Genomic DNA, 27,853 nt, shown 5'->3' with positions numbered 1-27,853 from the left:
GTTAAACATTACATTGCTACTCTGAGAACAGGTCTTACATACTCATTTTTTATTTGTAAAAATGTTCAAACTACACCAAGAAGTTGAAGTTCTTGAAATGAATCGTACTAAAGTACAGAGTTCTCTCATCTTGTAGGCTTTCTGAAAGTATCTGGCTGTTTGTGCATTAGCAGGATTCAAGAAAAAGCTACTGACCTGGCTTTTAATGATCTTTACTGGACGTAGCATGAGCCAAGAAAGAGCCCATTAATTATATCGTGGAGTGTGTCTGACTATCCTTGGCTGAGGTCTAGCCTCTAAGTGCGCTTCTTCCTTATTAATTGAATGGAATCTCATATAAATGGTGTTAACAGCTGATTTTTACAGTTTGGTAATGATTAAAAAAGCAAGAACAACAAAACAACCACTGACCTAATAAAAAACCCAGCAGTAGACATGGTTTGATTTAGCTTTTTATTGTTCAGAATTATAGACATGAGCTCATGCAGATCCAACAAGAGGATGTGTGTGAATGGAAAGCGATAGAGAGCAGCCTGGAAGTGATTCTAATGAAACGAGGCATCAGCCGTCCTCTGGTCCAGATCACTCAGCGAGTCTTTCCCCCTGCACTCCTGCACGACTCAGCTCACATTCCCTTCTTCACAGTCAGGTAACAATCTGTCAGCTTCACGGTCACATCACACAGAACAAATATTGATTTGTTTCACGAGCTTCTATCATTCAGAGGAGGGCTGCTGCTGCTCTTATTAGAACTGCTTAGCTACAAACACACCTCTACAACACGGACACATCAGTTCTTATTTAAAGTGCATTTTCATTATTCAGCTTTGTTGGATTTGCAGAAGCGATGGTCATAATTCACACAGGGACAATGATGGAGGGGCCAACAAATGGCTACATTACCAACTAAAGCATTAGTATCAAATGGAGTACTACTTCATCGTACAAGTATTTCTAGCTCTAACAAGTTGTTCTGCACTGTTGCATAGTCCGAGTGACAAAATGACGCTTTCCTGTTGATATCAAACACTACATAGGAATTATTGGAAAAACTGGGAGGAGGGATAAGTTGATCTAATACTGTTTGTTCCATTAATATGTCTTTACTCATCGCCTGAATGGTTATAGGCAGAAAGGACAAATGACAAGCTTCATCTAGCTTCTCTAGCTGTATGTATATTGATTTTGTGCTACTATGCTAAGCTAAATCAATGCTTTAGAATCCCATCCATTGTACATTTCAAAAAGATCACCAACACAGGAAGTACCTCCACATGATATCACTGTATGTGCAAAATAATTTTTTATACATTTAAAGGACCCGGGGTTATGTCACAACACACAGGCCACGTTCGCACGCTCACATTTTCACACACACACGCGTTTAGACAGTCTCTGCAATAACAGCAGCATGTCACACCGTCTTTATAGGAAAATGCCCTCAGTCCAGCTAAGTTAGCTCAACTAAAAAGATCAGATTTTACATCATGAGCCATGTAAAAAAAAGAAGAAAAGAATAACACAATAAAGACACCATCGATGGTGTCGCAATCTTACAGGAACACAAGACAGACGTCTTAACTGAAATATTTCCACTCAGAAATGTTTACACATGTAAGATTTTACAGTTTTGATCCTTTAAGTGAATCTGAAGAGTGATAATAGATGAAGTGTTTATGATAACTGCCTCACCCGAGGATTACAATGATGCCAGTCCTAATATTTGAGATATGGGAACAGACAGGAAGGCAAACTGGAGTATTTTGATAGAAGTCAATGGGAGCACAAGGTTTCCGCTGGCAGTCAGAGGGTTACAGGTTTCAGACAGTGTGCACAAGGATACAAAAGGGAGATGTACAGTAGTTGTTATTGGTCAAGGAACCTGTTACAATACGATTTCCTGCAGGACAAAGATACACGGACACACAGATGATGTTTCATCATGACAGGACAGCCTTCCTCTGCTCATTTCTTTTTCTCTCTGTTTTCACTGTTATACAAAAAAGTCATACAAAAATACCTCGACATTACATTCAATGAAGGAATTTGTCATTTTCTGAAAAAAAGTGCTCTTGCATAACTGATCATGTATGTCGCTTTCCTTCTCACTCTGTCACTCTCTCTCTCTTCAGGTAGTTTGTTTCTAGACAAAGACCAGGAGGGAGATTCACAGTATCAGGGGGTTAACAGTTGGTGGCCAAACCAGTGCACGTTTCACTCAAAGAAAAGTGCAAATTAAGTTGGGACAGAGTGTTCAGGGCGTGCAAGAGTTCAGACGCTGCCAGGGGACACAGCAGCTGCCAAGAGGGAGGGTTGGTGGCGGATGGGAGTGGTTAAAGTTGCTGCAATTCTGTCCTTGGAGGAGGACAGACGAGACGATAGAACAGGGGGGATATACGTCACAACAACCAAGGGTGGTGTTTCGGTGGTGGTGGGGGGTGGATGATGGCAATACTGGCTCAGGGTCCTCTTAATCTAATCTACTGTTGGCAAGAATCCAAGCAAAAACCAGCCATTAAGACTTTGTTTGGTCTTGTTTTTCAACATGTTCCAGCCAGCGTTAGGGTCCTACAGAGGGAGATGGGGATAGTGTTGGGAGCTGTTTGCTTTGAAGGGTCCACCAGCAAGGATTTCTCTCATGCCTCCATATACTGGGGAGGGGGCTCCTTGGGTGGAATAGCAATGGCCTCCTCGTACGGTGGCAGCAGGACCTGAAAGATAATGGGAAACCACACGCAGGTTTAGTGCTGGTGCGTACCTCAAATGTATCATCCATTGTTATGAAGGCCTTAAACCACATCAAATCTTTCCCCAGCATCTCAAACACTCATTTTACAATATACCATGGAACAAGGTCTGCTTCTGTTCAAACACCTGATTTTGTAAAGATCTGAGCACTCTGAATTATGTATGTTTTGAAGGAGGAAAACTGAAGAGGTCCCGTCTTTACTGCTCATGTACCTGTGCATTTATACTTTTAATATCATAATAATGACCCTTATCCAGCCCTAAAACCACTTCACATTACAGTAGTGCTAAGATCAGAAATCAGACTTGTTGTGTTACATTTTACGTCAACTGGCCTCAAGTAATGTCTATTAAATTGCACACCACTGCATGTCTTATTATGTACTGTTAGAACTCTGAACTTGCCACATTCTTGCACCTTCTTGTGCAAATACACAGATTTCTATTCCAACTTTTGTACATATTTTGTAAAATTTGTTGCTTTTATTATTCACATTTTTATCTTACTCTATTTGAAGTTCCTTTACAGTAGTGGCACTACTCTGAACAGCTTTTTTACTTAGATATTTTTTTTGTATTCTGCTTCTGTGTTCATTATTTCTGCACCAAATCACCTGGACAGATTGAACCTGTGTAAACCTGCTTGGTAAGAAAAATTGAATTGTGATTCTGTTGAAACAGAGCCTGCTGTAAACAAATGTTAAGTTGAAGAGTTTGTGATTAAATCCACGTGTCCACCCTTCGAGTTTGTTCTGATGGACTTTAGTAGTACAATGTGACTCGATCGTCATCATAAGCCAGTGAAAACACCAGACTGCTTCTTTAGCCACAAAAAACAAGCCCTTTGGTTACCTGTAAAGCTGGTACCTCTACATATCTTGTTGCACATCTCTTTAGTAACTGTGTGGTGCAGAAATATCCTCACTCAGTCAAGACTATAGAAAATGGTGGGCAGCACACTATGCAGTATAGAGGAAGTGATTTCAGACTCCAGCCATTTTCAGCCATGTTGGCTGTCGCTGGTTTCTTCTTTCATCTTTCATACTCTATTTATTTGTGCCCTATAGAAGGCATTTCTAGCTTCAAGGATAACGTCCACACATCTCCGGGCTTTAGAGGGCAGATTGCAATCTCTCTATCTGAGGTCTTTCTCTGTAAATGGTGTTATAAAACCAGCACTGCTGCTAATTCAGTGAAAGATAGAGAGAGAGACAGAGAGGAAGAGAGAGCGAGAGCGAGAATATGCTCAGAGGGGATGGAATTGTGAGGCAGCCAGGGAGGCCCGGCGAGCACATCACAGAGAGGATTTGAAATGAAGCGGACAAGCAGACAATTATGTAACATGTCCAGAAGAAGAGAGGATGGACAGAGATATATACAGGGAGGAGTGGGGGGAGGGAGGAAGTGGGGGAGAGAAAGAGAGAGACAACCCTTGTGCATTTTAATGGCATTTATATAAAAGCAGGGCAGATAAGCAGCTGGGTACTTGATGTTCGAGGCAATAGAAAGCCTTTTAGACACAGTGCTGGCTTTTTATTAGTAAAAATAGTTCTATTCAGTCAGCACTGCGTGTAGAGGAGAATAAAAGACCATGTTGTCACCACTCCGGCTAATATGAGAGAACCTGAGTTAACCGTCAGCCATAGATTATTATTGGATAAAAGTCTCGTTTGTTCTCTCGTACTTCTTTCATTAAAAGTCTCACAGCTCATCCTCTGGCTTTTACTTCCACATACAAGGAGCTGACTCAGTTGTTTGCTTCATTTTGTTTTAATTATTGAATCAATTTTTCTTATAGTAACTTCAGGGACATTTTCCATATTTTTAAAAGAATATAAAAGCTTTTTTTTTTTTCCAAGTAAGGAAAAAGCTTTCCCCGACATACTCAGTCAAATGCACAATTGCTACAATGTGAAGGTCAGTAGTTTGTGCACGTCTTTGCTTCACTGTGCCAGTACTTCTGAAAGGTGGCGATTGACCACTCCAAGGTCTTCAAAGTCTTTCATTTAAAACAAAAATAGCATTATTTTTCTACAGAGGGATACAGACCAACACTGGCAAAATTATGTGTTTTATTTATCAATAAATCAAACTAGAAAAACAAACACCAAAAATAATTTGATGCTGCTTTAGGTATTTTGTACAACACAGGATTAGGGCTGTGTCAAGCATGTGAAAAAATATATAGATTTAGGGAATAAAGTTGTAAATTAAAATCATAAGTTAGTAAGATTCAGTTAAAAAATGTCCAAGACTTACATTATAATCTTACACAAATATTGTCTTAACTTTATGAGAAAGAAGATGTAACTACAGGCTATGATTAATCTATATGTAAAATAACATATAGGAGGATATCAGAGGGGGAAACAGCCACCTGTGTTATAAAGAGGATCTTATTGTGAAGTTTTCCTAAACATCTGAGGACAAACAGAGGTTGGAGAAGTATTCTCCGGCTGCCTGTTAGTCTGTGCTTCTTCAAAAGAGACTCAGTATCTTTAAAACATTGATTCAGAATCCTGATACTTATGACAACGTGGTGCTGATGTGCTAAAGATTGAGTATTCAGTTATCTATTAAACTAATACTAAATTATAAGTTTAGAAGATTATTTAATACTAAATTCTGGTAAATTTGAGACTTTGTTTGTTAGATTTGTGACATCATTCTTGAAATTGTTTTTTTTTCCTCTTCCATAACTTTGAACTCTGTTGAACACAAAGAACCCAATCTATGTTAGTTAGTTGGGTCGAATCTGTGAATATCTTTCTAACTTTACCCAACTAATCACAGATATCCTTGCATTTTTGCATTTTGCATTAACATAGAGTGGATTCTTCGTGTTTATCAGGGAATATAAAAATCCATAATAGGAAAACAACACAAAATCCAATTGTATTGCTATATTTTAATGGAAAACTGCTTTTGTTTGTTTGTTTTAAAATCTGCTACATATATTGAACAAAGAAAAATGCCTGTTCTTTTGTTTTCAGATTTGCGTTTCAGAATTGGAAATGGAATGAACAGAAGGTACACGGACCCTTACATCAGGTGGACAGACCTGACTAGCACGGAGCTGTTACGTTAGCTGAAAGGCCATCTGATGCAGTGTGATCAGACAACCGACTGGATAAGCTCTTGCATGTGGAGTGTGTTTCATAAGGCGAAAAAACATCCACAGAGTGAACCAACGCCACGACACCAACAAGGACAAAGTGACAGATGAAGTGCTGCGTATTGAGACGACAGCGGGTGTGAGGCAGATTAATGTCTTATGTATCCATGTGGAGGATTACAGAGTGACGGACAAATGGAAACCGTGACTATGCTAAAGCCTCTCAGAAACCCCATGAGTCAACGTCGAAGCGGGGGCGTGTAACGAGTGGGATGGACGACACCCGGCTCAGCGCAGCCAGCCAGTGGCACCTCGGCATGACCTACAGCACCTACCGCACTGCTACCCACAGCACCAATGTCACTTCACTGTCAACAGAGATAAACTGCATGGAGACAACACTGAGAGTCTCCCATCTGGACATTTGCACTGTTCTCTCTACACTAATCTACCAACGTCTACCAAATACTGTAAGAAATGACAACACCTCTGGTTTCTAGTAGTTTTTAATAACTCACAAACAACTCCTTTAATGTTATAGATAAGATTTGAATATTTGTATGCATTTTATTCTGTTTAACAGCACATATAGTTTACCTAAGTCAAATTCCTTGTGTGTTCAAGCATACCTGGCCAATAAAGCTGATTCTGATTCTGATATCTTGCATATTGTGATAAGAAGTAAACCCTGTACATACTTACTTAAGGTTCTCATTTTTTTATTTTTTTGTGTGTCATTTTAAATTTGCAAGAAACACTTTACCTTCCTTTATGTTTATGTAAGAATTGTGAATTTAAACATTTTTCTTTATCATTCTCCATGTATTACTCTTTATTTCGAGCAGAACCTCACTAACCAGAACCTCTTCAAAAGTTGAAAACACATTTAAAACTTGAAATTACAAAAAGGCCTGAGAAAAAATATGTTCCTTTTGGTTTTGTTATGTCAAAATTTAGATTTTTTTTTTTTTCAAATTTTCTTTTTTTTTGGAATGGCACCGTATACAATACAATTTCTTTGGCATTTAATGCTTCGGTATCACAGTCTTTCTTTAGTCCGCTTCAAATATTTTCCACTGTATAATCACCCCCTTCCCTGGGAATTGGGAAAGGTGATCATATATAGTGTTACTGTTTTTTGTCCATGTTGCCTTTCCAAGGTTTTTTGTTCTTAAGTCATTCTATTGCAATAACATATAAACAAAAGAACAGGGGAGCTTTGAAAATGTAGATGTTTATCAAGTCATCAGACTATCTGAAGTGGATGTGGTACTTGTTCCTTCTTTGTAATATTGCACTAGTGTTTCAGAAAACTGGACATTTCTGTCCACAGTGGACAAAAAACTCCAGTGTGTTTCATGAATCCATTGAACTTTTGAAATCTGAGGTTGAGGTAAATGAGGTTTTACGAGACTTTTACATTCACTAGTTTTTTCGAGCCTCTAAATTGCTGCTCTAAGCACAACTTTTGCTATGAAGATGTAATAGTGTAAATTTACAATTACTACAATCCTTACCTTGCATATTTAGAGGTATCAACTCATTGAACTGAAATTACATGCAAAAGTAAATCGTCTATACTTTATTAAAGTTCATAAAAGCTCATAAATATTGACTTGCATTCAACAAACTATATTTAAGCACAAACACTAATTTTCAGCAGCCTCTATGAGATCATCTTCTAATGTAATAAACTGACCATAAAACAGTCTATGCTGCAAGAATGTAATTACAGTATGATGTGAGTGTAAGAGATTTCCACTGTGTCCTTCAGGGTGTGTGTGAGGACTCACCGTGGTGTCGTTGGTGGTGACATAAACCAGAACCTCCGTGGTGCCCCTGCCGCTCACGTATCTGTAGCAGTTCCACACACAGCCAATCAGGTAGGCCTGTCCGCGGGAGATGAAAACAAACACATTGACCTTTAGCAACACTGTCTCCTCTCTTTATTATTACTCATGTGGCTTGCTGTGATCTCATCCATTCATCAGTGTTTGGTATGAGGACAGCAGGGATGTGTCATGACTACAATTCGCTACCTTTGCAGCGAGATAGCTGTAAATGTTAAGATTAAATTCACTTTAAAACAAATGGATATTTAGAAAGTTGGACATTTTTCTTAACCATGTCCCTCCTCTTGGTCTTCCAATATTTTATCCGAGGCAACTCTGAATCGGGCATCTCTGGCCCTGAGGAAGGCTTTGGTAGCACTGGGGTAAAGGTTTGTCTGAGTTGGCAGAAGAACAGGAGGTTCATTGTCTTTATGTGTGAGTAGCCTGCTGAGTCGGTGCCTCTGCCAGCAGTAAGCGCAACCAACCGACCAACCAGGAAACCCGACAGCCTGCTAGCCAATCACTTTACCATTTGCTGAGTTGACCTCGTCACTGTGATACCAACTCAAACTGGAGCTCAGTACCACACTATTTTATGCACAATTTCACTTTTAAAACATGTATATTGTTCAAATGTGTGCTTCTTTTTTAAAATCTTAAAATAAATTTGCTTTGTCTGTAAAATAAGAATACTGATTCTGATGTAGGCCATTCTTTCATGACATACTGTCTCTATCTTTTCATTCATCCATCCATCTACATTTGCCCCCTTTTTCACTCCAGCTCTCCTTCTTCCTGCCTGTCTGTATCCATCATTTATGCCAAGTGCAGTCAAGTGGAGGATGTTGGCTTCAGCAGGAACTTTAGCAGGTGTTGCCTGTGTGCTGAGAGCTGACTGCGTCCTTGAGGTTTAAGATCTGGAATTTTCCAGCTGAATGACACTATCATCCCTAAAGAAGCTAATATACGATGTATGTGCAGCCTCTCTCACAAAAAGAGGGTTCTTTATGTTTGTCATTTCAAATATCAAGATTGTGTTTATGCTGTTAGCAGGCAGAGGTTTTATATCTGATCGGGAATGCTGAAATTTGCAGCTCAGCTACCACATATTCTCCTTGCTACAAAGCTCTTTGCTCAGACCTGACATTTATAACTCGTCCCTCTGATACTCTGGCAGTGTATCTTCCAGTCGCTGCTTCCTATCATAAAACCCCCGCTCTGGTGCTGGATATCTGCCGAGAACATTTCCAATCTGAGCTTAGAGGAGAAACAAGTTGATTTGATTGTACAGATGACTGCAACTCTGTGTCCCATCTCGTCACAGAGCCCCAGAGCAAAGCTGCGCCTGGAGAATCATCCATGCATTGAGGGGAAATTAGCTTGACAGGAGTTGGTTTCCTGTTGTCCCTGACCCGCTGCTCTCTGACTGTGTGATAATCTCATGGAGAACATTGATAATGGAAATGTTCACACTGGCAGATTAATTATACATGCCATATGGTTCATATTCATGTGTGCAGTGTGAGACTTAATAGCCTTAATCACATTGTGATATCTATAAAAAGGCAGCTCTGCTGGGAACAAATGTTCAGTGAACGTGTATTCTGCGTGTTCCTCTATCGTTATAATTTATAAGTACTCTGCTTTCTCTGCATCTGTACACTTTTAGACACAATTAAAGAGGAGGATGTGAGAAAGGATTGTTCTTTCGCCTTACCTTGAAGGAGAGGATGCAGCCGATGAAGAGGAGGACTGCAAAGACTAGGCACATGTTGTTGGTGGACATGATGTCCTCTTTGTAAGGGAATGTCCCCGGCTGGAAGGAAGGGAAAGAGGTAGAGAGTGAAACAAGAAAAAAGCCACACAGTAGGTGAGAAAGAAAGGTTTTTTTTGTTTACAAATCAGAGTCTAGTAAAACTTGACTCTTCAGTCCTCAACTACAAAAGTGACATCTTTATTTTGCCTCTTCTTTTGCACAGTTACCAGACACATTAAGCACCTACATTCTACCGTGTTAGTCCTTGGTTTCAGTGATTCAGTGATTTGTATTTTGGCTTTTGACAACATTACAAAAAACAGGAGCCTGTATTTTTAAAAGTGTTTTGGTGAGATTGGAACAGTTCTCACCAGCTGCTGGAGGTAGTCCTGCACCGTGTTGGGATAAACCACCACACTAATGGCTACAAGTGTGTTAAGGGCAAAGTCGAAGATTTGGTAGCAAAAGAATGGAATGATCCAAGCAGCGTGTTGCTAGGGGAGAGAGAAGAAGAACAAGTGTTATTTTTTAGTTTTTAAGTCTGATTTTTCCTCATTTCAGTGTTTCTTTAATCACCTTGTAAGCACCGTACGTCGCCATGCCACAGATGAGAATCATGAGCAGGGATATTGCCGTGGCTATGCAGATATCTGCAGAAAAGAAACACATAAACAGACAAATGTGAGAACAGATTATCTAGATTACCAACGACGAGTAACAGCAAACACGTAATTTCCCTGGAACCTGGGAATCCACTGACGTAATCTGAAAAGTCTTTGTTGGGACATGGATTTTTAAAAAACACCTTAAGTAACATCCCTATTTTTAGCACCCAATCTGCCTCGGACAAACCATGATAAGCACGTGGGTAATTGTTATGCAAGATGTGCTAAATTTAACAAAATGTAGCAACCTTCTCAGATTCACATTACAGCTGTGAAAACTGCCTGATGAAGCACTTGTCAGTGTCATTGAAGCACTGTTGGTAAAAAAGTCATTCACTGTTGGACCGGGTGTCTGATGTGTGCAGTGTGATGGAAGGGATCCCAGATCACTACATGGTATTGGCACTTATTGAACTTGTTACACAGAGACAGTAGTGGCTGTGATTGTAATCAGTGCATCCCTGGTAGTATGCATGGCAATTTCAGGGTAAAAATTCAGTGTGTCATCATGACTGTTTGTCCTCATTCTCAGCGACAGAGATTATTGCAGTAATGATTCTGTGTTAAGACAAAAGAATGATGATGCCCCTCTATTAATCTTTTATAAGAGACACTAGAAACAGAAACACGTCTGTTCATGACCGCACAAATAGAACTGGATTCATCTTTTTTTAAAGGAAACAATAAAACATGCTTCCTTCTACCCATTCTCACTGTTAACATCATCTTTCACGATGCCGCACAAGCATCAGTGCTATCCAATGAAGGGAGCAAGTCAAGATGGCCGCTCTAATCCGACAGAGAATTAGAGCAGTCGTTTTTAATCAGAGTGGCCAGTGACAGGGTCTGTGCTGTTCCAGAGGCGACTGTGATGATGATAGCTGCTGGAGGGGGAAACACTGAATATACACATGCTCTCTGATTTGATCTCTATGGAGCAAAGCCTGCTCAGCTACAGTGTGTCCGTGCTGAGAGCAGCACTATGGGATAACTTGTGGTATGCAGAAAGGAGAGACAATCTTATAGCTGCAGAAAAGCCCAAGGCTGTGAGGATGAGTTAATAACCAGCTTGCTTTAAATATGAATATGAAGACAACAATCCAAGTTTGGTGATGTTCCCTTTGGTGAACAAGATGACACTGAATTTACATCAAATGCAATATAAGCATATAATATCATAACAACCAAACTTACAATATTTTCCTAACAGGCAATCTCTGACAAACCAATGTGATCTAAATAAATCTGTTATACTGAGACATCAAAGTTGATAGTTTCAGCAATGTTAGTAATTGTGATATTGTGGTATAACTCCGACAGTGTCTATTCACTATATTTATTCTTCAAATAACTTTCAATGTTTTGTTATAGACAGACACATTACAAGAATATAGTGCATGACTAAAACCGCTAGAGATGGATCGATTTCCTGTAAAAGTTATATTGGCTATAAGCAGCATGATGCCTATGAAGAATAACAGTTATGTGTATATCCATACATGAGATCTTACGTTCAGATCCTAGAGGTGCATCTTTCACTTGAGCTTTTTAAGCAGAATAAGAATCTGCATCTGGACATCTGGTTATCCAATATACACTGAGTAAAAAAATTTAACATTGAAGGGGTTGAATTGCACTCACTTGCATCGTCCATGACATCAATGTCAGTTCCCAGCTCAGAGCTGGTAAGGTGGTAGCGGTATTGAACTGGGTCATTGAGGGCTGACAACAAGATGAGTAGGACCACGGCATTGATGAGCTGTGGAGAGATGATGATCAATATGTTTATTAAATTGAATAGTGGAGTGATGTCAGAATTATGTTAATCCTCAAGGGTGACTACAGGTCGATTAAAATATGAGATCGGTTATTGGAGAAGGGTACACTTCATGTATAACACAGCTTACGTAGACTGGTCTATCTGGAGAAATACCCATTGATACCTCATGAAATTCAGATACGTGCTACTATTTTTTTAGCATTATTTATTATGTATAAGATTAAGACCTTTTTATTTGCCACTGCCTTCCAATTTCAGCTTATTTTAACTCACTTTAAATGCAAAATTTAAATTTACCTTGAATATATTTCAAATTTTCCTTTTCTTTTCTGTTTTATTATATTTGTCATTTTAATAGTGCTCTTTTATGCTTGTCTGAATGTTTCCAATGCTTTTAATGTTTTAATGTTAAGCACATTGAGTTGCCCTCGTGTATGAAATGCGCTTTACAAATAAAGTTGCCTTGCCTTACCTTGCCTCTGTGATTTCTTTCTAATTAACCTGCTATAAATGATAAATTATTCTTTTTAAAAGTCACAGATTTTTAGGGCCCAAGGCCACATCTTGAAATGTCTCCAATTAAAAGTCTGACATCCAAAGTAATGGTATTAAAGGTAAATAATATATGAGGGAAATTCAAATAGTCTAACCATTAGTGTACATATTCATGTTCAGAATTCAGCTATGTCTAAACAGTGTGATCATAAATAGTGACAGTGTGATCCCTGTAAATCACTATTTCCACCCCATAGAGGTAACATAACATGTTGCTTGTTGTGTCCCCGGCTCGATGTAAAGGCATCTTTATATGCAGCAGGGTCAAACGGAGAGAGACTAATGCTTACTAAAGGTCAGGGATTTAACAGGCTTACTGAACTATGTTTAAAACTTCAGGTTATCTCGCGGGTTAAAACAGGAACACACTCTATATTTAACTGGGACATAATTAGGACAAATGTAATGAGTATCATTTGAGAACAACAAACAGCGTCACAATAGCTTCACAGTAACCATTAACTGGGAGAGAATTATTTGCTGTAAGAAAATATTTGATTAAAACAATTTCCACAAAGTCCACAAAGACATTATTCATACATTTAAAGTAAAATGTTTCAGTTTTTGCTAAAGGGACTAATTGATTTTGTTTCTTTTGTATAACTATTGTTTCTTTTTTTTCTTGTATGTTTGTATAGCTATTTCTTCTTTTCTACTTGTATGTTTTTTTCTATTATACTTTTACATGATCGAAATAAAGACATCAAATCAAATCAAAAATAAGCTTTGGATGAACATATATGTGATTTATTAGCTGGAACTCTTATTTAAAAAGAGCAACATTCCTCTTTTCATCGACAGCCTCAAAATGGCAATCAGAAATGAATGTCGACAACAAATTAAAAAACAGCAGTCGGTTATCGTTTACACTGTAAAAACGGAACTTATTGGTTGCTATCACCTTGTTTGACATTAAAAAAAAGGCATTTTTTTTATAGAAATATCAACCTGACATCGAATGAAAATGTGACTTACCATATACCATATTCCCAGAATGATGGTGCCCGTCCGTACATGGCAGCACAGGCAGCAGCTCGTCGAGTACCACCGGTCCCACGGCGAAATCATGATTCCTCCTATTACAAATGTCACGCTAGTTCATGAATGCTGCCGAGAATGAATTAATCACGGCTAAAATGTCCTAAATGTGGTGCTATAGTTCTCGTCCTCGGTGCTAGGAGCGCCACATCCAGCGTCTGTGTTGGGACGATGTTCGCCTGTTTCCGCTGCAAGTGGACTGCTGGCAAACAGAGAGCAGAGCTTAATCTGGCTCATCCTGGAGTCATGTGACCAGGGAGGATTTTGACCAAGATCCGAGGGATGGATGCTTAATAATCATCCAGAATATTCCAGTTCAAACCTTACATGGCGCTTCCTTCTTACAGTTTTTTTCCATTGCATAAACACGATTTTGATAAAAACGGCCCATTTTGTCTAAAGACTACACACACAAGTAGCAGAACACCTCCTTTGCAAAATGAAACACTCTTGTAAAAACTATACACTAATTTATCAAAACCATATTTTGTTACCATATGAAACACACACGTTTCATATGACTTAATTCTGTTTGAACCAGTTACACACTGCTGCTGCTTACCTAAAACACTCCAAGAAATTCTACTTCTCAGTGATAAGACTAGGGGGGAACAGGGTTGGTTGTCACTTTTTACTGTTTTGATGATTGCTCATCATCAAAACATCTTTCAATAGTCATTCCTACATTAAATTGAAGCTTAAGGTGTTGAAATGTGTATCCCTCTCATTTTCCAACTCATTGTAACAAAGAGGTAATTAGTTATTGTCGTATCTTGACTGCCCGTGATGTGTAGATGCAGAAGAAATCTTCGTGACACTGGCTTGCTTGCATAGTAATACGTTTATTACAAGAAAACAATACCAGTATCGAACAAGCACCCGGAATGCTTGGGAGAACAGCTCTGCAAATCTGCTGACTCCCAGAATGCTGTTGACCAGCACCTTTTATAGGTCTGCCAACCAATGACATAGCCTACTGCAAAGCCCAAACTTATCTTGATCTCTAGTTATCTATTTTACCCTCCTGGGCTCTGCTAGCCTAAGGGTTACAAAACTTATCCATGCATGTCGCTAAATTGGAAGGGGGTCTCAATCTAATTTCCTTGAAAGTCTGGGAGAACATAGGTTTCTCCTTGACTTGTTTTACGTCAGTTACTTATTAACTATCAGATACTTCATTATCAAAGACACTCTGACACATTGTGACAACCAACTCCATCACGGGGTTGGATGTCACACACTATGGGGTTGGTTGTCACAATGGTATTTTAATGGGAAAAAAATCTTTAAAAAAGGCAGGAAGGCAGGACTAAATTAGAAAGTTGAATTGCTCTGACAAGTGATAGGCCTACATAACTTAATGCATTTTAACATAAAATGAGCAAGGAACATGAACAGGAAACACATCTTTAGGCCAGCCTATATAACAACATAAAGAACAAAACAAATAGGCCGAACAATATTGGCCTACTCATCTAGGCTACATGCATTCACTGTCTGAGTTACAGTGATGGCAAATGTAGGGTCTGCGCACTCCAACTAATTTCACCATGCATGATTTTGCCAACATAGGGGTTAGTTGTTACATGTGACAACCAACCCCAAAGAGAATGTGAAGACCAACCCCAACTGGAATTTTTTTGCTAGCATCAAGGCTAACAACCATCTAACAACTATTTAGCTAGCTAATAAAAATCTAAACTATAGCTTTCCCCTCACACTTTGTAAGGGTAACACTTGTTTTGTTATAAACCCATCGTTTAAAAGCCTAGAAGAAAAATACTGAGGAGCTGAATATTTACTATTTGACATGAAAAACACAAAAAGTCCTCTCACCTCAAGGTCAGCTGTCTTACTCCAGAGAAGACTATGTAGGTGAGCTCTGATCCTAATTCTGGAAATGTCCATACCCCAGTTTGAGAGACAGTGCCCTCTGATAGCGAGATATAACAAGTGTGCCAACCAACCCGTAAGACAACCAACCCCGTTCTCCCCTACTGTAAAGGCGTTTTTCGACCGCAGGAACTCTACCCCGGAACTAGGGACTTCACCCCTGAACTATGTGTGTTTCCGACTGGAGGAACCGGGGTCTAAATTTGGTTCAGGGGTAGATAATCTCCCCCTGAAAAGCTCCTGCTTTGGGGGTAGTACTTTTCAAGGGTCCTGGGACTTTTGGTTGAACATAACAGTGTTTGTGGAGTTTACACAGTTGTTGAAACACAGAAGGAGTTCCTGGGAATGCAAACTAGTTTCGTTTTTTATTAAGATTTCAAAATATTATTTAATATCTTTTTTCTTCTCCATGCGTCACTGGCCTGATTTGCACAATCTACCCGGGACTTCAGCTCCCGGTTCGAAACGCAGACAACAATGGGGGCACAGGAACCTTTTAGTTCTGGGGAAAGTAGTTCTGGGGGCTAAAAGACCCGGGAACTCTAGGTCGAAATGCACCTTAAGTGAAGTAGACAGAGAAAGTGCAAATATACAATTAATTCACCAAACACGACACAAGACCAATGCTGCAGACTGATGAACATATCTTTTATTTCTCTCTATATACCCAAATCCGTCAACATGTCAAAATACAACAAAACGTGTCCCAGTTTTCATGCTTCTACAGTAGTGTGCATAATACTGTAAGCTCAGCAAATATCAGACAAACATGAAATACTGTATCCAGTTGAAAACAGGTGAACTCACCTGCTGCATTTTTATAGTACTTAAACCTGATTTTTATGTCTACAATTAAGCAGTCATGTGTTTGCTCACCTGATGGCTGTGTTTAACCAATTGGCAATTTTTTTCAAATCACTGTGTATATTGTTTTGCAAAAAGTGTGAGGGTGACATTGTGCTTATAGCGGTGCAAATCTGGGTCGATGTTTTGCTCCTTGAGTGTAAGGTTTTGATAATTGTGTAATACTTTGGATTTTAGTGTTTATGCAGTCGAAAAAAACTGTATCATGTTTTTTTAGCCGTGCCAGTAAACAAGTCAGCATTTGAGGTATCATCAAACTGAATTATTACTGGACACATGTTAAAGGTTGACTGCTCAGATAAAAGGAGAATTTACCTCAGATGCAGATCTTATATTTTATCTGTGTTCATATTTATCATACTCTAATGAAATTGATAATTGGGTGAAATACGTATTTTTGAACCTGAACGTGTATCACAATAACAAGCCATTTTGGTTTAATAGTAAAAATATTTCTAAAAAATGGATATCCAGGGGTATCTGTAAGTGTCTTTCACTCATATTGACTCAGCAATACCTCTAGGTTTGACATTTCACCACATGATTTCTTGCTATTGCTGTCAAGATCTACCTTTTTAGTCTCACTTTTAACTGAGTTTCATTCTTATAACAGTTTTATCTATTAATTAATTAATTAATTTATTATCTAGTTCAAACTTTAGTCACCTTTTTTCTATTTTATTAATTTATGTACTTATTTATTTTAAGTATAGCATCTTATTTTCTTTTAATGGTTTAATATTTTAGTGTTTTGTTTTTTTAGATATGCATTTTATTTTGGTGATTTTAATTTCCTGTGTTGAGTTTTAACATCTTATTTTGCCAGTGTTTCCTCATTAAGATATCATGAGAGCGTTTCCTGAGTTCATTCAGCAACTTCTTTATTATTTTGTATTTGTTTATTGTATTTTTATTGTTTTTATTACTATAGTTGCATATATTGTGTTCTTAACCTTAGTATTGTGGGGTGGGTTTGGGGTCGGGGCTGGGTGGGATCTTTTTCTTAATTTATTCTATTTTAGGTTCTTTTTATGTACAGCACTTCATAAATAAAGTCTGATTGATTGATAAATAAGCTTTAAAAACATAACCTTTTGTCTCCAATAATAAAACCCCAGAAGTGGATTTAATTTCTATCAAAAAAATGTCATGATGTGGAAACAACATTTTATTGAGAGAAACAATAGCTTTAAGTTTGTTTAGTTAGCACCAGAGTCTTTTTTTGTTTGTTAATGTCATCAAATTTAAGGTTATGGTCCAGGCTAGCAGGTAACATTCAAGGAGCTCCAGAGTTTAATGAGCCCCCAAAAGCTCCAGCTTTACAAAGTGGCTAATTTGTTCAATTTACTTGTTATTCAAATGTGTGCCATTTTTACAGGACTTTGAGATTGTCTTGGTGACAGACCTTTATCAGAGTTTAGTTTCAAACCTTCATGACTTAGGATAATACTGTGCTTACAGGAAGCTGACTTGTGCTTAAGAGTCATTATGACATTTTTAGAGTCGTATGTTGTTCCAGTTTAGGAGTAACAGATACAGTGCAAAGTGGGAGGAGGGAACAGGGGGATTTACAAGGTCCCAGCAGAACATCTTTGGTCCAGGGCACCTTTGTTAATCTGTCCATGCTCCAACACAGCTGTTGGAATATTCTTAATGAAGCAAATGACAGCCCCTTAAAGTTTGATAGTAATTGGGTACTTTCACATCACAGCATGTGAGAGAGATGAAATGATGAGATGGATTTCATAGATTTCATTGTAGTGTTAGTAGAACAACCTAGACTGAAGCGTGTGTCAGTTTGTCCCCGTCTGTGCAAACAACCTGGATCAGGCCTGACAGATGGGCCAGTGACCACAGCACTAAGCTCTGGTGGGCGGACCTCATTGTCGTCACATTAGGGGATTTTCCTGTCTTGCCATGACTTAATACTGTCCAGACTACCAACTCTTTATAGGCTGGATCACAATTTGCAGAGGTCAAACCAATGGTCCACTTCAAGGTTCTAGTCAAAAAGATGGTTGAAATATTAACCGCAAGTATTGGTTTGGATTTAGACGTGTCTCTTATAAAAATGGATGTAATCCTTTTTCTCAGTAAAAACAGTATTTGGGTTAAATCATGTGTCATTGGGCTTCTAATGCTGCCACACTTTACCACTCTTTTATTGTAAGCACTTTTTATACCCTGCCAGACTTCGCAAAGATCTTTTTCGAGAAACACTAGCAAGTGATTTTCATAGCACAGCTGACCGTTCCTCTTAATGTTTGTCTTTTATACACACAAACAAAAAACTAAGTACAGCAATACTTTGACGAGGACCAACTGGAAAACGTGACATCCCCCTGAAGTGAAGGTGAATGGACAGCAAGCCACAGATTGCAAGAGATTAAAAGTGGGTAAATCCTAAACGAACCGAGAGATAAGGGACGGATGGAGGGAGTGATGAGGAGGAGAAGGAGGTCAGTCAGGCTCTGTAAGCGTGCCATGCGACTGACTGGGGCAGCAATTTGGCCTTTAGAGGGGTCAACACAACCACTACAGCCAGGACCAAGCTGCTGACACAGATTTTCAACATCACATGTAGTGAGTGGGAGTCGACATTGAACTAATCACAGATTTGAGATTAGTTTGACAGACAACATAAAAAAACAAGATGACTGTGGACAGGGAAGCAGACCCATTTATGATATGTGTTGCTTGAGTGGAAGTCTGCTGAAAATATAAGTTTTTATTCATAGACTGTATATTCAGGTTTGCCATGAAACAGGATTCAAAGTTAAAAACGAATTACTTGCTTATTACTTTTATGGATTATAAGTGATCTCAGCTACAGCTCCTGTAAGGAGTTTTTAGTTGGTTGTGAAAAAGACCAAAAATTAATAGTGATGCCTCTTAATTACCTAAAAAATAAATAAAGAGCAACTATTTAGTTAATTTTAATGTCTAAAACCACTGGCGTATGGTAGGTGTCGGACCAATTGAATAACTCCATGCTGCTGATACAGCCTTTCTTCACAATTCACAGCAAAAACTCTGATTGAGTGATACGTTTGACTGTTAAAAGACAGCTGTATATTTATTGTTAAGAAACACTTATTAAACTTTTGCCATGGGGGCGCCAAAATCGACAAACCGAATGTTTCTCACAGAATACTCAATATAATGTGCCTGAGGAGCTGTTCGTTTTAAAAATGTTGTTCCATTTGCAAACATGAGAAATCTCTTTTGTTGCCTGAAACGCTGGCGAAAGTTAGGGACCTATCAGCCGCGGTATTTTTTAAGAAATAAAGTTAAAAAAAAAGAAAAGAAGAAAAGGGAAAGTTTTCATTGGAGATAAAATAATACACTTCCATGACATGATATCAAGCAATTCTTCTTTATTTTTCATTTTTACCAAACAAACATAGAAATATCATTTGTATCCTCTCAATAAACAAAATCATTCCTAGAGACAAGTTTATAAATACATTGATTGAACCTTAATCATCAGTAAAAATTAAACAAAAGTAGGGCGCCTGAAGCCACAGCAACATTTCATTTTTGTTCTATCATCAGGTCTACCAAACACTATATATCAATACCATCTGATCAACATCTCGATCCTCTAAGACTCTCTGCCTACAAACACAATCCTGTTAATGTCCACTAAGTTTGAGGCCCACGGAAAAAAGCTGCAATTTGTCTCATTAAAAATGCTAGTACAGTATATACACTGGGTTGTACTCCAGGAACAAGTACTAACAGTTAAAGCAAGATCATTTAATTTCATGTACACAGGTACTATTATCAAAGACATGCAAGATCAAATTACTTTCTGACATCAAAAACTTGCAACTGGTTGGAAACTATAAAAAAGGATGCCAATGTACTTTCTATACAACTACAGGTTAAGGCAATGGAATTAAATTCCTTTCATATATGTTAAATATGTGTAATTGTGTGTGTCTGTCTTTTTTTAAACCAACTTTGATGTAAAATTAAAGCTGCTCCATAACATATTTCTATGTATTCATTCTTAATTTAGGTCAACCTCCCACCCAACCCCCCCCCAAATCATATATCCCGGAAGTCAGGTGCAAACCTTTAAAGTTACACGTTTCACATTCCAAAAAAAGGTAGTAAAAAACAATTCATTGACATCAAAGGAACTCATTACTGCCTTTTGCACAGTGCAATCACAGAACTGGAAAAAGCCCTTACAATCTGTACATATGGCATGGCTTTTTTGAGCACAAAAACTGGAAGAAAAATGCTCTAAAAAAACTATAGAGTGCAAAAAGGACAATAAAGTCTATAGAAAATCAACGCACAGTTTAGTCAGATAAAAACAGACACACTCAGAATGATAAAAGTAGAGAGACACAATAGTTATCAGTGCTACTGACTTATGGGATTACCCCACTACATCTTTACTTCACATTACAGTGCCACCTGGTGGTTCAAACTAGCTACTGTGCTCTCCATATAAGAGTTATCAACAGTCCCTGATGTCGAGCCAGAATCGATTTACAAATTTCAAACTTATCGACATCTTTGAGAAAAGTATCTGCTCTAATCCACGACTGATCATTTTGTGTCTTTTCAGTTGACGATGTGATCCTAAGACTCCTAATAATTTCAACAAATTTGCTAAACACGCTTCTTCAGTGTCTTCATACCTCTTCAGATAACTGAAGTTCAGTCTTCAGTGTATTCAACAATATCTGCTCAAAGCCATACATCTTTGGAACATACCATCATCTGATGGACAGTGAAGTGAAGTGATTTTATCTCCACGATACTTTATGCTTCTGTGAAACTTCCCACCACTCCAACCAGCTTGTTATTCTACCTGACCTCTGCTGCCATCCCATTTATAAGGAGCTTTTTTAAACTATTACAGCCAACGAGAAGAGTTCTTCTAATTAAATGAGGTTGGGGAAAACATCTTTTTAAGAATAGACGATTCCACTCCGATTAGTTTGATGCCGATTCTGTTGTAAAGTGAACACACTGTAAGAAATCCATTTATAATATCTAATATAAGGCTTCAGCAGTCAGTAATAGTGATATCAAGGCATTTGCTTCTTGTACAGAGACAGACTTAAAAAAAAATCAAAAATCAAAACCAATCCTGATCCGAGACCAGCTGTGAAATACAATTTACTACAACACAGGTCAGTAACTGACATCGGGCATCAGCATGGTATAAGAAATAAGAGCATTTTTGGGGGGGGAGTAAAAAAATGTATGTTTCTCTTGTTGCATACGTTTAAATAAACCTGTCATGTATTTTTAGGTTAACTGCAGTCAAACTAAAATACCATAATTTAAACTATTGGTGAAAAAACAACAACACACTTTTGATATCAAAGAAAGAAAGGGTTACATAAACATGTACCTTCACTACCACAACCTCCCCTGAAGCTCCACCCTGGTTGCAGTGTAGCAAATAGTGCAAATTTGTTAAGATTTCAGTCCATAGGACCACATTTCATCACTTTGTTAAGCCAAGCATAACACATCTACTGCCTGTTTTCTCTTTGTTTTATTAACTGATAAACTGTTGATGTATCTCTGAAAGAAGCTCTGTACCTGGTAATTATTGCATGTGACACATTTAACAATCATTTGCATATGCTTCGTATGGACCTGTGCTGAGACTTCATGTTTTCCTTCGAACCTTCCTCATCTGGGAGGGCTTCGGAGGCTCCACAGTTGGTTCAGACTTCTCTGTTAGTAGGTTGAAAATGAAAAATGTATTCAATAATTGTAAATTTGGAAAATGTGTTCTTTCTGTGAATGATGATAAATTAAGAGATGAGCTGCAGTCACTTACTCTGTGAGGTGGATATGCTTGGATTCTGCTTTATAGAGACCAGCATAGGGAGCTCTAGGGGAGTGTCCGTTTCAACCAGGGGTGCAGGGGTCAACATCTACAATTAGACAAATCCAATAACGTCACCAAAACAGGAACACACTTTTGCCCTTGGTGCCAAACTGTCTTTTTAATGGTTTTCCCTTACCGGAGCCTCAGATGTAGCCTCGTCTTCAGTTTTCTTCTTCTTCTTTTTCTTCTTCTTTGATTTGGCTGCCCCGTCAGAGGGATCCTCAGTGTCCTTCTCATCCTCTGATACCTGCCAGAAAAAATAAAACCACTGATTAATCAAAAATGACCAAAAGTAGGTCAAGGTATCAGTCTGCTCCATGGCACTTAGAAATCAGGAGGTGTTCTGAAGCCTGAAATATACAGGACATGAATAACCAAACAAGGATTAAGCTGTTGTAAACATCTTAATATATTAGTAGTGAACCTCTTAGCCTTTATGTTTCTTTCTCGATGGTACAAAATAAAATCAGGGACGTCTAACAGATGGAATATGCCATGTGGCCGATTTGGCAGAGAGCAAGTGAGACCTTGTGGGAGACAGGCTGTTCCTTTGGTGGAGGTGCTGGTGTCAGCAGAACAGGAGGCTCCTCGTAGTTTCCCCAATGCTCCGCAGGGGCATTCCAATCTGAGCTGGGGTCCGCTGATGCAGTGCCATCTAAAAAAATAATAATAAAGGGAAAGATCTCATCAACAGGATGGCTTTTAAAGCTGTTTACTAGGAGCGTTTTCCTATGAATGGATACCTTTGCATTCCTTAAATAATTGAATGTGATTAGATTATACTTAATGAGCTTATTTTTATCTTTTAAATAACCCCAAGTTACTTAGAAGTGTGTGTGATGCAGAAATTAGTGTTTAAATACTCACTGAATCCAGACCATTCATCATAAACATCAGGGCTGCTCGCCCACTGGAGATCCATGGAATTTGAAATCTGGTCTAAAAGACGAGACAAATGATGGAGTCAAAGTGGGAGGTAAAAAATGAATATACATTCATTATTAATATAACAAAACATAGACGCTGCTGTTGTAAAATGAAAACTACAGGAGATGTTCTGATTTATCATTCTGGTAGAAGAGGCTGATGAAGTGATCAAGCTGGCATAAAATCTTAATACCAACCTGTGTTGTTTCGTCCCAGCATGGAGAAGGAGACGGGGTTTAGATTAGTCTTCATCTGGCCATCCATACCACTCCATGCAGCTGGGGAGAGCACATAGAAACATAGTTTATGGGCTATCTTGTGGTAATACATTGCTCTTATGTGACATCATCGGGCAGAAAAAAAGGGTTGATTTTTTTCAACCACTATACTGTCTTCCTATGACATGTGTCCTGCCATTCATTCACATTTGACAGTCTTTAACCTCATCAAACACTATCAACATCAGGCTTTGATTGGGTTTATCACCAAATGTTTTAATTTTAATTGTGCTTTCTCTCAGAACTTTCATATGATAGCTGCATGTAGTCTGATGTGTTCACAGTTGACTATTTGAAATCCATGAGGCGGACAACTTGGGCCTTTGCCAGAAAATAACCCCTCTGGTATGAATCAGGATGTCCATTTAGAAATTTAAAATCTTTGTGTTTTGGGTGATTTAAATTATCCTTGAATAACACTGGCACCTGCTAACATAGAAACTTAAACACTAGATTTCAACATGTTTGCTCAGCAGCTCTGCTGGATATGATCTTTAAAATTATTCCAGACTGGGCCAAATGAAACCAAACTATTATCCTCTTGTGATTTGTCACAGTCAAAGTGGCACTTTGATATTGTTACCATAGCCTGTTTCAACTATTGCGCACTGTGAAAAGGCCTGAAACAGTTGTTTAGACATGTTACATTTTATGGAAAAAGCTCTAATCACACAGCTAGTTAAATATTGTTGAAACTAGCTTAGTAAAGTCCCCTCGGGGACATAAAGGCAACAAGCACTACAATGTTCACTCATATTTTATTTTAATGAAACACATTTGTATCACATAGTTGTCACTATAACCTCAAAGGCATTGTTTTATTTTAGTTCAAATTTCCTTTCTTTAACCAAAACAATAAATTCATTGTTGCACTATTTACAGACCACTTGTAGATGGTGTGGTGTTGATACTACTCTCCACTTACAGACTTTATTTGTGCTATAAAAAGATCTACCCAGATCAAGGTGTTACCTTGGGTCTCCTGAGCCCATGACTGGCGCTTAGGTGGGGCTCTGTAGTGAGCAGTCTCCGGAATGGCACTCCACTTGGTACCTTCCATTGCACCCATCTGACCTGGGATCAAAGAAATGTCAGTCCAACCTCCACCATTGACTGAAGTCTCCTCTCTCCAGCTGGAAGACACTGGAGAGATAAAACATAGGAGCAAACCTTTAGTACCACATATTCTGTGTTTTCAGATGTGTGAACAAAATAAGCACATTTTGAATTATTGTTATTTAAGCTTTTTTAGATATCAAAACATAGGGGACTTTTTTATGTACATCCCCCATCTCATCTTGATTTTAGACAATGGTTTTCTCTGGAAAATAAAGAACAAGGTAAAGCAATGAAATATATTTCTGATTAAAGTCGCTAAAAATAATAGTTAAGGTTTGTGTTTACCAGCTCCAGTGGACGCATCCACCTTTCCGGTGTTTCTTGAATTCAGTGGCTCTGAAGCAATGAGTGAAAAAAAAATTGTGAGCAACATATAACAGACTACATCTTGTTGTATCAAAGGTGAATTATGTATTCAAATGCTTAGCCCAGTGAAAGCTACACATTGATAACTTCCATTACACTTTTAAAGACAAGCCTCATCCTTAAATTACTTCTCTAGCTTTGAGCTTGATATATCAAGCCCCTATTTAAATAATTTTCTAGATTGTTACCTTTTTTCCCTCTATTCTTCTTGGAGTTGGTAGGTGCTGTTGCTACAGGAGTCTCCACGTTGGTCTTTGGGGTATCGACCCCTCCAGGGCTGCCAGAGTCCTCAGGGCCCTTGTCCTTCCTTCGCTGCAGCTTCTTCTCTCGGTTACTAACTTTGGTCTCCCATGCACCTAGCAAACACACAAAATTGACCTAGTTTGTGCAAGGAAATGATACAGAAGTGCTTAAGATAGTTGGTTGTGGAGGAAATTTGATTGATTATGTAAGGAAGAGGTTGGCTAAAGAAAAAACTGAATGTTAGGCTAACCGATAACGGAAGGGACCGAATAGACTGTCAAAATAAAACATAAAGGGAGCTAACGAGCCTGTGGAAAATGAATACCCATGGTGACATTTCTCTAACCACAGTTGAAACGTACCTTCATCATGTTCCTTCCCATCAGCTGTGGACACCTTATGGGCTTGTTTCACATCTGCCTTGGTTTTTTTCTTGTTCTTTTTCACCTGCACTGGGGCCAGTACCTCATGCACCTGCAGATATTAGATAAATAACAGTTTTAATACTGTCCTCTGAGGCAACAAAAGTCTTATTGTATATGTTTATATTACACAACAGAGTCAGACAGGTTAAATTCATGTTTCCCTTTGCTTTGGCAGATACGATAACATACCTTCTCCAGAGGGGCAAGCTTGGGAACTCCCTCAGTCGCTTTAACTTCCTCTTGATCTCCAGTCACTGGTTGTCCATTAGATTGAGCCTTCTGTGGGAGGAAGATAGACAACTGATTTACAACATGAGTTTCATTTTCCAGTATCAGAACACTAAACTCACCAAATGTCTGATCACACGTTTGATTTAGAAATACTTCTACTGGAATTCACATTTATTTTAGGATGCATTACCTCCAATTTCTAATATTAAAACAATCTGAATCCATGGTAGTATCTTATAACTAACATGATTGGTTAGTTCTGATTCAGATTATTTTGGCTGTGGATTGCATACATATTCTGAAATAACAACTTAAAAAAAATAACCTTTGTTCATGGTTGTTTAAAAGAAATGCAATTCCCCCGATACAAGTCCAGTTTATTTGTTTGACAAATAAAGGCAGTAAGAAGGAAGCATTTGAGTTCAAATTGAAAGTTAGCTTAAGCAACGTGTCAGCTAATATTGTAACGAGCTAGCATTAGCTCTCGATAATTGCTTTACATTAAGCCTTATATCAGACAGCAAATACGCATCCTGTACTGAAAATCACTTCGTGGTTCGCAACACTTTAATTCATCTGATTTATTTTGATCCTTTAATAAGTGGGGCACATACTTAATCTGTGTTGTAAAGGCTAATGGTAGCATAGGAAGATCAAATTCCTGTTTTACGAGGTACTAAAAGGTGAAGGTTACTGATGTTTAACTTGAATGTCTCAGGTTTATTAAATAACAATACGATTCAATGTCTAAGCATGCTAACAGTCACTGACAGTCGGAGCGTTGTTTCAAGACAGACCAGCAATGACTTGGACAAATATACGTTTTCATTGACTCGCTGTGTCTAAACTGCTCGGTAATGCTGCTTATTATACCTTATCACGCGTTTTCTTTTTGTTTTTCTTCTTCTGATCCTCTGGTTTGGCAGGTGTAGCCACAGTGGCCTTGTCGGGCTCGCTGCTGCCTTGGGTGATCGGGGATCCCCGCTTTTTCCCGGCCAGCAGACCGCCACAGACAGCGGCCCAGGACAAGCTGAGTAACAGCAGGACTCCAAACGCAGCCGTGGACAGGATTACCCATGTCGGGTACAGCTCAGGCTTCAGATCCAAATAGATTCCGAACTGGGCCCGAACGTATTCATTTCCCAAAGACAAGGCCTCTTTCAAACGAGTGGAAAGCAGCTCGGCTTTCTCAAGCACGAAATCTTTCAAGTCCCCAGCCATCTTTCGGAGTGAACACCAAGTGTTAGCTTAATGCTAACCGTTAACAATCATTGTCAGTATCCGTGTGCTAACCTAACGGAGGAGTGGCTAATCTGATCTGACTCTTAGGAGAAATGTCATTTAAACTGAAACTGCATCAATCCAGTTTTAATCTGGCCGTTAGAACCTAAACGTTATGAGTAAGATTACATTATTTGGCTACTAGGCCATGTCGTTAAACCATGTTAAGTACAGTCATCATTATTTATAAAAAGCTCCTGTCAAACTGTCTGTGTGATTATTCATTATCTCAACTATTATTTCTTAACCATCCTGTTTTAAAAGTCTATTTTAGGCAATATATGCCTTCCAAACCAGCTAAATGCAGCATAAGAATCTGGGCAGCATCTGACAGAAGAGGTGTCGTGTTAATTTATCAACATCACTTCATAAAAATAAAAACAATTCAAAATGTAAAATGAAATAAACAAAAATCTATGTCATGTAAAACTAATGTATTTATATTTAGGGTTTCTCAATGTACATTAAAAGAAGTTTTAACATTGATTTGAATGAAAAACGAGTGAGTTATCCTCATTTAACCATGATCTGAGAGAATTAAAGAACACCAATGGACTAAATCTTGATTTAAATGGTGAATAATGGAGTTAAAAATTAGATTTAAAATAATGTGTATTGTACGGAAGAGGATTAGGGCCACTGAGAAAAAAACTGAAGGTCCAATATTTTTTTTAATGTTTTTGTTCTGAGAAAAAAGTCAGAATTCTGACTTTTTTCTCAGAATAAAATTAATAATAAAATACATTTGACCTAATTCTGTTTTGCAGTGGATTAAAGTCAGAATTCTGAGACTAAAGTCAGAAATATGAGATTAAAGTCAGAATTCTGATTGTTTTCTCTTGGTATAATAAAAAATATATAATTTTGT

At 38.3% G+C, this 27,853-nt stretch overlaps 2 protein-coding genes across 3 annotated transcripts; both read right to left on the bottom strand.

The window, feature by feature from the left end:
• Positions 1 to 439: 439 nt before the first annotated feature.
• On the bottom strand, positions 440 to 13,853 carry laptm4b (lysosomal protein transmembrane 4 beta). Its single transcript, XM_034704687.1, has 7 exons — positions 13,427 to 13,853; positions 11,758 to 11,875; positions 10,028 to 10,101; positions 9,823 to 9,945; positions 9,413 to 9,511; positions 7,657 to 7,752; positions 440 to 2,711 (listed from the first exon to the last, which is right to left on the bottom strand). Exons 1-7 carry the CDS (start codon positions 13,517 to 13,519, stop codon positions 2,637 to 2,639), a joined length of 678 nt encoding a protein of 225 aa, XP_034560578.1. The 5' UTR covers positions 13,520 to 13,853; the 3' UTR covers positions 440 to 2,636.
• Positions 13,854 to 19,608: 5,755 nt separating this feature from the next.
• On the bottom strand, positions 19,609 to 27,145 carry mtdha (metadherin a). Of its 2 annotated transcripts, none has more exons than XM_034704686.1 (12): positions 26,578 to 27,145; positions 25,663 to 25,752; positions 25,411 to 25,522; positions 24,994 to 25,161; positions 24,725 to 24,775; positions 24,293 to 24,394; positions 23,240 to 23,320; positions 22,983 to 23,054; positions 22,643 to 22,770; positions 22,252 to 22,362; positions 22,065 to 22,161; positions 19,609 to 21,958 (listed from the first exon to the last, which is right to left on the bottom strand). In XM_034704686.1, exons 1-12 carry the CDS (start codon positions 26,923 to 26,925, stop codon positions 21,891 to 21,893), a joined length of 1,428 nt encoding a protein of 475 aa, XP_034560577.1. In that variant the 5' UTR covers positions 26,926 to 27,145; the 3' UTR covers positions 19,609 to 21,890. The 2 variants fall into 2 exon arrangements, with proteins under 2 accessions (XP_034560577.1, XP_034560576.1); XM_034704685.1 differs by having other exon boundaries at positions 24,293 to 24,463; positions 26,578 to 27,134.
• Positions 27,146 to 27,853: the final 708 nt, after the last annotated feature.

The sequence above is a fragment of the Notolabrus celidotus genome, chromosome 16 (genome assembly GCF_009762535.1).
Source record: "Notolabrus celidotus isolate fNotCel1 chromosome 16, fNotCel1.pri, whole genome shotgun sequence".
In the NCBI taxonomy this organism is placed as follows: domain Eukaryota; kingdom Metazoa; phylum Chordata; class Actinopteri; order Labriformes; family Labridae; genus Notolabrus; species Notolabrus celidotus.
This window is presented reverse-complemented; position numbering and strand designations above follow the sequence as displayed.

Excerpts from the sequence above, each read along its gene's own strand:
- laptm4b (XM_034704687.1), bottom strand. The coding sequence starts at position 13,519 with ATGATTTCGCCGTGGGACCGGTGGTACTCGACGAGCTGCTGCCTGTGC. Across the intron at positions 7,753-9,412 it reads GCTGCATCCTCTCCTTCAAG|GCCTACCTGATTGGCTGTGT; the intron begins GTAAGGCGAAAG and ends TCCCGCGGACAG. Across the intron at positions 2,712-7,656 it reads TCACCACCAACGACACCACG|GTCCTGCTGCCACCGTACGA; the intron begins GTGAGTCCTCAC and ends ATTATCTTTCAG.
- mtdha (XM_034704685.1), bottom strand. The coding sequence starts at position 26,925 with ATGGCTGGGGACTTGAAAGATTTCGTGCTTGAGAAAGCCGAGCTGCTT. Across the intron at positions 24,464-24,724 it reads GGATGCGTCCACTGGAGCTG|TGTCTTCCAGCTGGAGAGAG; the intron begins GTAAACACAAAC and ends TTATCTCTCCAG. Across the intron at positions 22,162-22,251 it reads AGGCTACATCTGAGGCTCCG|ATGTTGACCCCTGCACCCCT; the intron begins GTAAGGGAAAAC and ends GTCTAATTGTAG.